We start from the raw sequence: 10,343 nt of genomic DNA on the forward strand, positions 1-10,343 counted from the left end.
AGAGAAAGATATCATGAATGCCCTCATCCACAGTAGAAAAACACAGAATAATCCAGTCACAAGAAACAAAGGCATAAACCCCCTGCTTCCTAATTTCCTCTTTCATGGAAATTTTCTTCCATTAAATACTTAATTAAGCTCAATTATCTGAACAGAAGATTAAATTGTACTCCCTGACATTGGCATTTATCTTGGTATAGTATAAACAGATTTGTTCTCTTTAAGCATTAGACATCTCCGAGCAGAACCCTCATAACTATAGTGTTTATACTCCTACAAAATAAAACCCATAAATATGAGAGAAGAATCTGTATTATTAAGTCTAAAAACCACCAGGCAAGGTTAGAACAATGTTTACTTTATTTGAGTAGTAGTTTGAGGTCTAAAACTAATAAAGACAATATGTTATTCAATACTGCACTCTGAGGTAATTAAAAATAGATCCCCAAGGCTCCATTACTAGTAGTTTACGTGAGTCTTCTACTCAAAAGTTCCCGTACAAGTTCATGGAAACTAAAAGGAATTATTCCATGAATTTTGCTTCTACAACAGAATCCAAAAAAACACAGAAGAGCTTATTCTCATTTCACTCACGTTCTTTAATATATTGGACACTTTTTAATATTTGGCTACTGATGTTCAAAAAACCCCAAGTTTAAATATAAAAATAAATAACCACAAACCTTGGAGATGTTGTATTTTATCCCTAATACGAATCTAAATTCCCAGATTTTCTTACATGGCATGTTATTCATTGGCTGACAAAATGGAAGATAAGCAAGATAGCTGTGGTGGCAAGAAAACTACACAAGAAAAAAATGACTAAGAAATACTGTAGATTTATATATTTAAAAATTAACTGTTTGTTTTTCAAGGGTGATCTCAAGATTTTTACAAAGTAACCCATATTATAGTCACTTCTATAGCTGGCATACCTCATTTTTTCCTTATCTAGATAATAGCTCTGCCATCTTAAATTCACCTTTGATAGCCTTGATTAGACATTGCTTTGCACCTTGTTATTTTTGGGTTAGCCTAGAGCATTCTAACCTGCAGCCCCACAAGGAACACCAGGGCTGGCCCATAGCATTGTGTCAGGGCATCAATTCCAAAGTGCCAACAGGATGAAGGACAGCAAAGTCGTCCTTAAGTCTAACACAAAAACAGTAATGAGCACCCAGGGAGAGTGCTGGGCAGAGCAGGTCATTCTTTAGGTTCATTTTCAGAGCAGAATTCCTACTTAATTTAAGATAACAGACCCATTTTATTTGAACGTGAGGAAAGGTAAAAAACCCCACTCTCTCTCCTAATACCAATAAAAGCTCAGTTGAAATGTTGTTCAAAAGGCTAATTTAAAAGTGAATGCAAGTTCAAGGATTCAAAGCTTTGTGTCACGGTCAGACTGTGGAAAGCAGCACAGAACAGCAGAGCTGACATTAAACAAAATGATGGAAAGCCTAGTTGCCAGCAGGAGAGTTTTGCAAGGGATCATTTATACCACCTTTTAAAAAGCCAATTAAACCATAACGACCTCCAGTAGCAAGACTCAACTAAGCAGCCTACAGTACTAAAAAATCCCAATAAAGAAGATTCTCCATAATGCTGTATCATACACGGGCCCAGGACAGCGGCACTCGGCAGCACTGCAGACAGCTTTGGCTTCCTCGGCTGCTTAATGCCTCAGTTTCTCACACAAGCCATCACACAGGATTCAATCAGCAAGCAGTTTTTCCACAACTTTGATGGGGAAGGATACTATTTATTTTACATGAGTGACTCTTGTTTTGACAGGCAAAGTGGCCAGGAAGGCAAGGACACACACCCAGACATTTTCCCCCGGTTTGGGAGCAATCGATACAATCATTTACACCACCGAGAAAACACAGCCAGCTCAAAGCAATTTTCTCAAGGTGAGAGGCCAAAGAAACAACAAAATTGCCAGCATCAGAAGCCTCAATTCCCAATGAAAGGATTCCCAAGGTTGTACAGAAAGTAATGAATATCAATTCTGCTGCAATATTATTTACCTCCTAGGAGAAAACTCTCCAGCACTCAGGCTCAAGTGTCCAAAACTTCACAGGGAAGAAAAATGCAAGCTGTTCAGCCGCAATTCCTGTGTCACGTACCTCATTTCTCTTTAGCACCCTGCAGCGGCAAGCTTGGCAAAAATGAAGATGGTCTTGGTGCTGCTGCTGCTGAGCACTCTCCTGGGCACCCCCGCGGTGCCTTCCCAGCGCCCTTCCTGTTACAAGAGGGCCCTCAAGGAGCACAGCTGCCACACCATCCCCGAAGGCCAGGAGAACCTCCGACACGTCGACGACGGTCTGCAAGATCACTTTTGGGAAGGGAAGGGCTGTGAGGTGATCTGTTTCTGCAACTTGAATGAATTGCTCTGCTGCCCAAAGTAAGACCACACTCACTTCATGTAAACAACTGCCCATTATATTTCCATCTATTTACAGTTTCCACAGGTGGAATAAGCTATCATTTTAAAGAAATTCATCACTTCAGATGGTGTGAAATTATATCAAGATATAACAAATTTTCTGTTACTGTCAGTTTTGAGGATTTGTGTTTCAGGGGTTCAGCTAGGACTTGCTTAGTGTATTTTGTTAGCCTCCCTGTCCTATTAACAGGGACTTCAGCATCACCCAACTTTGACACCTCTGTTTCATCCAAACTAAGCATAACTACATCAAATCCTTATTCACAGCATTTTGCAATGAAGATATTTTCAGGACCAAAACCAAAACTACTTGATTTCTGTTCCATGGAAGAGAACTGCATTGCTATTCTAAACTGCATGCACATATGTCAGTTGAACAAATAACTCTGTAAAGATAGCTGTTAAAAGCAGAAAAGCAAAGGAGGGGCACAGAGGTTCACAAATACTTGCATAAGGCAAGGCAAAGATTTAGCCCAAGAACATCAACACTTCCCCGGCTTGTTTGCACTGCTGACAAAGCTGAACAGTGAAGTTCTCACTGAACATGGGGGTCTTGCTGTTGCTATAGAGAAAGAACACAATTGAGTTAAACAAACACCATCAGCCCATACTGGTTTTAAGTATTAAAATGTATTACAAGGTATTATTTCATTCAGCTTTTCAGCAGTATCTTTTCTTCAGTAGATTTGGTTTAGAAATATCAACAGTTCAAAACTTATTAATACTTCAGAAGCACTAAAATGTGATGGCATTTTATAGGTGAGCAAAAATAATTTTTTACATGTGCTCCTCTTAACACTCATTTCTCAAGTCCCCTAAAATCCAATAAAGGCAACTTTTCAGCACTCTTGTAGGGGACTCAAGCTGAACGAAGTGGGAAAGACTTCTAAAGCAAAAAATCTCACATTCAAACTGAGAGCAGGGTTTAAGTTAAGCTTTTCATCTTTCACTTTCCCTAAAACCAGATATGGTGTCCTCACCCTGAAGCACACTTTGGGTCTCTAGCTTCAACCTTTGAGCAGCACAATAAAGCCTCTTCCTTTGATACAAATACAGAAGAAAGTACTCCTTCCACCATCCTGAGGTACACAAGATCTGCCTTGCATCTGTGCTCTCAGGACAAACTGCACTAAAACAGTATGTGTGCACATGCCAAAGTCCTTTATTTTGGTTATATAATCTATTAGGTAAGTTTATTTTCTCAAAGCTAAAATACCAGGGTGGAGTTCTGGCAACCCAGTCAGCGACAGAAAATTTTGTCATTGCTTCCACACCAGGCCAACAGAGGTAGAAACGCAGTATCTTCATCCAGATCTGCAATTGCATTTATATTGCTGGAAGGACAAACACAGTAATCCCACATATATCACAATATACGCTAAAAAATATCCACAGTGGGAAATGCATGGCATGTTAAAGCTCTAATAAACCAATGATCTAATTGTTTAAATATGTGATCCTATCTTTCAGGGATATTTTCTTTGGACCAACGATATCTTTCGTGATCCCCTGCAACACTCAATGATTTAAGTCTGCAAGCGAAGATAACAGACATCATTCTACGATCATGTAAAAATGTTTCCAAGGGGAAAAACAAAACTACCACCAACAAAAAAAACTTCCTTTCTAACCACAAGTGACTGCCTCACTTTACACTGTAGAAAGAATTTCCTTTCTATACCTTTATGGAATATCAAATACATAAGTTTTCTTTTCAAATCTGGTGGCTGACCTAATTCCATAAAGCCATTTCCATGGTTTAACAGACTGTACAAGCTCTTAATGTATCGTAATATGCATCCCCCAGCAAAAAGCATAACTCTTCTTACTCAGCACAATATCCTTAACTAGTTTGGACAAAGAAACTTCAAGCCTAAACCTTCATGTTGTTAGGAACATGACTCTCATAGCAACTTATGGCAGCGCAGCTTCCTACAGCATTATTGCCATCACACTTTTAATGCTGTTTTAAGCTGAAGGCATTCAGTCATTGGCACTTTTGCAGACAGGCTACCCTGTTCTATTTAGCCATCTTAAAATACATGCACATACAAAAGGCATGTATTTCCATATTTGAAGGTATTTTACTGGAATAAAAAAAAAAAGTAAAACTGACAGTACAAAAGCACACTTAGATCTTATATGTCTAACTGGTCACCTGCCTTGACTATGCAATTTGTAAACCCTCAAACTGCTTAATCTTAACACTGAACATTTTAAATATCAGAACAGCAGATACTTTAATCAAGCTTTGTTTGAAATACAGTACCCCAAAATTAAGTTAAAATGCTGGTTTTTTATTTTTAGGCTAGGCCTGTAAGGGAATAGCTACAGAAGAGAAAACACAGAGATAATCATCTCAATATTAAAGAGGCATTGTGATCTAGGAAATAGATACAGAGACATGATTTTTTGACCATTTTTCTCTTATGCTGCAATCTGTATTGGCAGGTGTTGAGAGGTAACCACATAATTTTAAGCAGAGTCACCTGAACAAGCCAGGTTTACAGGCAGCAAGCCTGACTTGCTGCCTTGCACACAAACTCTTTAGCTATCAAGTCAGTCACATGGAAAGTGTGCAGTATCAAAGGAACTGTGCAGTCTTTTCTACCCAGAAAGTCCACTGTTCACCTAATAATCTTACACATTAGCCCAAACAGCTACCACCAGTTTACCAGGCTTACTTCATATGTCAGTATGAAATATCATCATGACTGTTTTTCTTCCTGTTAGTAAACAAGGGCTGGATACTGAGTGAGGGGGTGATTATACACAGCTAGTACTAAATGTTTCAAGTAAATCTGCGTGTACTATTTTTGCCCTACTGACTGTTAAACAGTTTGTGTCACCAGGCTTTTTAAGCCTCATTTGTGTGATTATTCAAGTAGATTAGAGTCATTTGGGCTTCCCATCAAATAGTCAATTGATAGTAAAATAAACCCCATAAATCTGGCAACTCAGCAAAAATACCCAAAGTCAGTGCTCTGCTAAAAAAGCTTATGGCATGTTCTCTTGTGCCAAGTCCTCTATAATCCTCTAGGGTACATAATTTCTGTTGTTTGTGCCATCTAGTTTCTACAAGAAGCACATTGCATATGCCTGGCATTCACAGCTTTGCAAAGCAGTAGTAGCAAAAAGATTTAAGGCAGATACAAAGCTGGGCACTAAAGTTAGCGGCTTTCAGTTACACCTCTCTTCTATGACTCCTGGAAAATATACAATCCACTGGAGCAAAATGTTGCCACTTTCCACATGCAGCAAGATAGGGTCACTTAAGCTATTGCTTTAAGACTGACTTTCCATAGAAACTCGCTTTTGTTTCTCCCCCGCCCTCCTTCCCTCACACAGCTTCTTCTACAGGTACTGCCAGGCCTAGGTGAGAACACTCAACTCTGTCATGCACTCAGAGAAAAAGTCTTTATCCTTCAGATGTCCTATCCATGACTAGGTTCCCTGGCTTTTTATGCAACTTGCACTGTGAAGGTAAGAAGCAGAATGTGTGCAAATGATTATTTAGCAAATTTACAGTCCCTGTAGTGAAATGGGCACGAAAACGTATCTTCAAAGGAGCACCAATTATAGATGTCACTAGCTAGATATCACTGTCTTGAACTTAGGCCAGCACTGCAGAACCATATTGTGGAAATACATAAAGCACTACAAGTGAAAGAAATCATACCACTGAGAGACACTGGGAAGGCAGCCAGCTTGAGGTTAGGGTTTATCATCATTCAATTCTATGCAAGCGTCACAGGTCCAAAAAAGCAAAGTGAAGCATCTTAGTTGTAGTGATGCCAGCAGAGTAGTAATTTTCAAAAAAACTCAAAAGATTAACATCAAGCAGATTGGATCATAGACATACTGCTTTTTCATTTTTCCCAAATTAAGAAAAAGCTTATAACATCTGATAAGGCTAGGAGTTGCAATGAATGCTAACTGAACAAGCTGAAGCCATGTCTTCCTCAGCTTTAAGATGAAAACTATTTTTCCTCAGCTTTTTCTTCATCCTATGTGCACAGGTTTAAGCAGAAAGAAATCATATGCCATACACCACACATTTAGACTGGCACAAAAGGTGACAATACAACAAGTCATTCTTAATACCACCTTCAACATCAGAATTTTCTAAGACAAGCAATCAAAAGCCTAAGTATTCCTGGATATTACTCTCACATGTTACCATAAGGTTTGGGTTTATTGAGAGGGGGTCGTTCCTTTTAAACAGGCCTGAGCTAATGCATGCAATGAAAAAGAAACAGTGTGCCTGTTAGAAGAGACTGTACTGACCCCACACAGACTCAACTCTCGTTCTCCAATTAAGTTCTTAGCAGCAGTCCATGCAGACAAATGGAGAAATCAGCAGGTAAAGGATTTCTTACCAAATCGAAGGATTTCTCAGCACAGTAAGCTGCAGCAGTCCCTTCATCTGTACTTACAGCTTTGAAATTTGAGAGCTGCATTTTTTTCCATTTTAATACAGGAGCAGGAAGGCCTCAGTGCTTGGAAGCATGTATCTCAGCAATGACAAAATGAATAAACAAATCAGAAAATCCTCCACCAATTCTTGTTTCCCAAGGGGAAAAAAAAAACAAACCCTGTTATTCAGCCATTTCTGCCCAGCTAAGAACAGAAGTGACACTTAAAGCCTTTTACCTTAGGAAAAAGAACCTACTGCCAAGTCTGCTACAACTTTTTTTTTTTAAAGGCATTCAATCATGAGCACTTGAGGTAAATTTATAAATATATCCTAGGTACATTTTAATTGAAAAATATTTTAATATTATTACATAGTTCATCAAAACTTAACTGCTAGGTGCAAGTATCATAGAATCATAGAATATGCTGAGTTGCATAGGACCCGTCAGGATCATCATGTCCAACTCACTAAAATTACAGACACACCCATTTGAGCAACAATATCAGTGATATTTATTTAAAATACTTTTGCTGAGGAAATTTGTTTCATAAGAGATGGTTTTCAAACAAATCAGCAAGGTTATGAAAAATAAGACAGACAAACTCTCTCAGGAGAAAAAGTTACAAAGAAAGCTTTTGCATATCAACAAAACCTCAGTCTTTTGCTTTGCAGCCTAAGTCTCAGTCCCAACCTTTTCTGCCTAATGAACCCCACTATCCATCTTTAGATCTGGTTTGTTCTTGTCATTCTTCACTGAGTAGATGAAGTACGTTAAGGTGTCCTTTTCATTCACTGGAATTGTCCTAAAATGGCAGCCAATTATCTATAAAGGAAGAATACAAGGAAATTAAATAATCACTCTTACATGCAAAAACGGAAGATTCAAATTTAAATCTACTACAATAAAGTTTAAAAGACTGATTAAGAAGCTTACAAAAAAGGGAAATGTTGCCTCTTTTCTGAAGTCTTTAGTAGTCATAGAAAAGGTAAACAGGAATCATTTTACTGATAACTGTGAACTAAATGTAGCAGATTGTACCCCTAATTTACAAAGTAAAAAGCCCAGAGGTCTTTCAGGGGAAAAAGCCCTCAAAGCTATCACAACCACCATGGGACTATAATTTCATCTGCTCAGTTAAAGCTTGAATGTAACAGGTGATGACTACAGAATATCAACAGTGACAGCACAGTAACAAGAGGCTGCTGTTCTCCTCTCAGCTTGGGAGGTGGTGTGTGTCTCCATCAAATCACGTACAGAAACATCAACACAACACAAGAATATCAGAGAATTATAATTGAACATTCAGCTCTTCAAAACAGCTATCTATGAAAATTTACCATGCTGTAACCATTGAAATATGACAATCTGTAAGCAGTTATTGAATCACTTGTCATTTCAGAAGCCTTTCCCTTCATCAAAACGAACACCAGCTTTAAAAGAAAGTTGCAAAATATTGTAACTGGCTGAGTCTATTCTCTGGCTTTTTGCCAGATTGATAGATTAAAATTATGAAGTGAAAAACATGGGACTGCTCATTTAAGTACCACAGGATAGAAGAATAAATGTTTAGCCTATCTAAAAAAGCAGCTTTCTAAACTCTACCTCCAAAAACATTCACAGAGAAACAGTTTGACAAAGTCATTTGAAGTGGACTTTCAGTAACAGCCAGAGCAGTGTCTCTGGTGTGTTAGAACAGATTACAAGGAATCAAATGCACTGTATACTAAGGAAGCTCTGTGGCTATGGCTCACAAATACCTGCAGGTCAGTCAAATCAAGCATGTGGCAGAAGCAGCTTTGCCCGTGCTCACCATGCAGCATAGGAATAATCTAGGGCAAGTATCATGTGCAATGCACCTAAACCAGACTCTTAGAAACACCAGTTTTGCAGAATAAAAACTGCTTGTGCTTCTTCAAATCACAGTCCTGCTAATTCGAGAACTAACCTACATATGAGAAAAATGAAAGACTGATTTTGCATTCTTACACTTAGTGGCAGCAGGACTACTCTTTCACAGTTCAGCTTCGAGATCACCCACACCTTTAAGAGCCTTGCTTTTAATCCACACAGATTAAGGGAGAGATGAAAAAAGTGTCTGCACTTAAATACAGCTGAATGTATCACTGCACAAAAGTGAAAAATCAGTAGCTATACCTTCCTGTTAGGATCACCAGCTCTTCCACTTACCAATATGCTGTGACTGCACCTTTGCAGCACAAAAGAATTCCTTTAAAATTGCACTCATGTGAAGCAAAGATGCTAACATACAGCTGTACTGGCATGCAGCATCAGCATGTTTAGAAACAGTAATAAGAAAAACCCTAATTCCATAAAATTCCAGTTTTCTGACAGCAGATTCCAGGGGTTTTAACAGAATTCATTATCAATAGCATCATGTTTTTTCAGGTTTCTGTACTTTACATATACAGAAACCTATGGTTGCAGTAACTAGCTTTTTAAAGCAAAGTCTGAACCTTACCAGAACTTCACTGACACCTCTCAGCTTCTAGCTTTTTTTTAGCAGGACATTTCAGGTGAAGCTGTGATAGATGCACAGACAGAATAAACCCATGATTCTATGATATTTAGGGGCATGCAGATCATCTTACTGTTCCAGCTTAACACTGTGTTTTTAAGCAGAACACCCTCCTTTTGGGAGTTAAGGGTCCCTCCTCTGGAAAGAGCTTTTACTTTTGATCTACTTGGCTCGGGAGCTGTGACCAATGAAGGAAGCTAGACAAGCAGCTCCCTTTTGTTCTCCTAAAACCCAGATTATATAGGCACTTTATGCAAGGATCACAGTGTATAGAAAACCACATGCCATAGCAAGTTGCATTTTCTATTATGGGAAACACTCATACATACTTCAACAAGCTGTGCTTTGTTAAGTCCCGGTCTGGTCTGTAGCTTGAAGTGTCTTTTGTACCTTCGAAGTGTGTTTACTTGTAACTGATATAAATCAACCTAGAAGAAAAGAGGGGGAAGGGGAAGAAAACAATCTAATATAACTGAAAAAGATTCAGTCATTAATAGTTTGCCTCACAAAAACGTTTTGGAATCTCACAGATACGCAAGTGTAAACAGTCAGCTCAGCAGATGTCATTTTGACAAAAAACAAAACTCCACCCTGCACCTTCCAGCAGAAAGGAAAATAGCCCAGCTCAGTTTGAGAGCGTTTTGTTGTATCCAAGCATGGCTCTACCTCCCTTTAGCTGTAGACAGTATTCAGAACTCATTATTGTACTTTAAGCAGTTCTGGGTTTTTTGTTTGCTTCTCAGTTCCAGCATGATAACACAAAGTCCAGTAACAACTTTCATGTAACATCTATGAAGATGCTGATTCAAAGGAGGCCCCTGTATTGTGATTTCAGCCATTAAATCTTATGCAGATTACAGGCAAGACACAGCACATCTGCACCATGGAAGAGCACATATTAGAATCAGGACAAAGTCTAGAGCACAAGTTTTCTTGACTCGAG

General features: G+C 38.6%; 2 protein-coding genes across 3 annotated transcripts in view; one reads left to right on the forward strand and one right to left on the reverse strand.

The window, feature by feature from the left end:
- SCRG1 (stimulator of chondrogenesis 1) overlaps positions 1 to 4,726 on the forward strand; it is a 7,372-nt gene extending 2,646 nt beyond the window's left edge. Inside the window, exons 2-4 of one of the 2 annotated variants that reach the window (XM_017744324.1) lie at positions 1,792 to 1,910; positions 2,142 to 2,404; positions 3,917 to 4,726. In XM_017744324.1, the coding sequence (XP_017599813.1) occupies positions 2,169 to 2,404; positions 3,917 to 3,971 (291 nt within the window). In that variant the 5' untranslated portion in view covers positions 1,792 to 1,910; positions 2,142 to 2,168 and the 3' untranslated portion in view covers positions 3,972 to 4,726. The remainder of the gene's footprint in view (positions 1 to 1,791; positions 1,911 to 2,141; positions 2,405 to 3,916) is intronic. The other variant, XM_008641491.2, reaches the window with a different exon arrangement.
- Positions 4,727 to 7,351: 2,625 nt separating this feature from the next.
- SAP30 (Sin3A associated protein 30) overlaps positions 7,352 to 10,343 on the reverse strand; it is a gene marked incomplete at its 5' end in the record, with an annotated part of 6,004 nt that continues 3,012 nt past the window's right edge. The window contains 2 exons of the mRNA XM_017744311.1: positions 7,352 to 7,686; positions 9,730 to 9,828. Coding sequence (XP_017599800.1) covers positions 7,564 to 7,686; positions 9,730 to 9,828 — 222 coding nt within the window. The remainder of the gene's footprint in view (positions 7,687 to 9,729; positions 9,829 to 10,343) is intronic.

The sequence above is a fragment of the Corvus brachyrhynchos genome, unplaced genomic scaffold, assembly GCF_000691975.1.
Source record: "Corvus brachyrhynchos isolate BGI_N302 unplaced genomic scaffold, ASM69197v1 scaffold17, whole genome shotgun sequence".
Classification (NCBI taxonomy): domain Eukaryota; kingdom Metazoa; phylum Chordata; class Aves; order Passeriformes; family Corvidae; genus Corvus; species Corvus brachyrhynchos.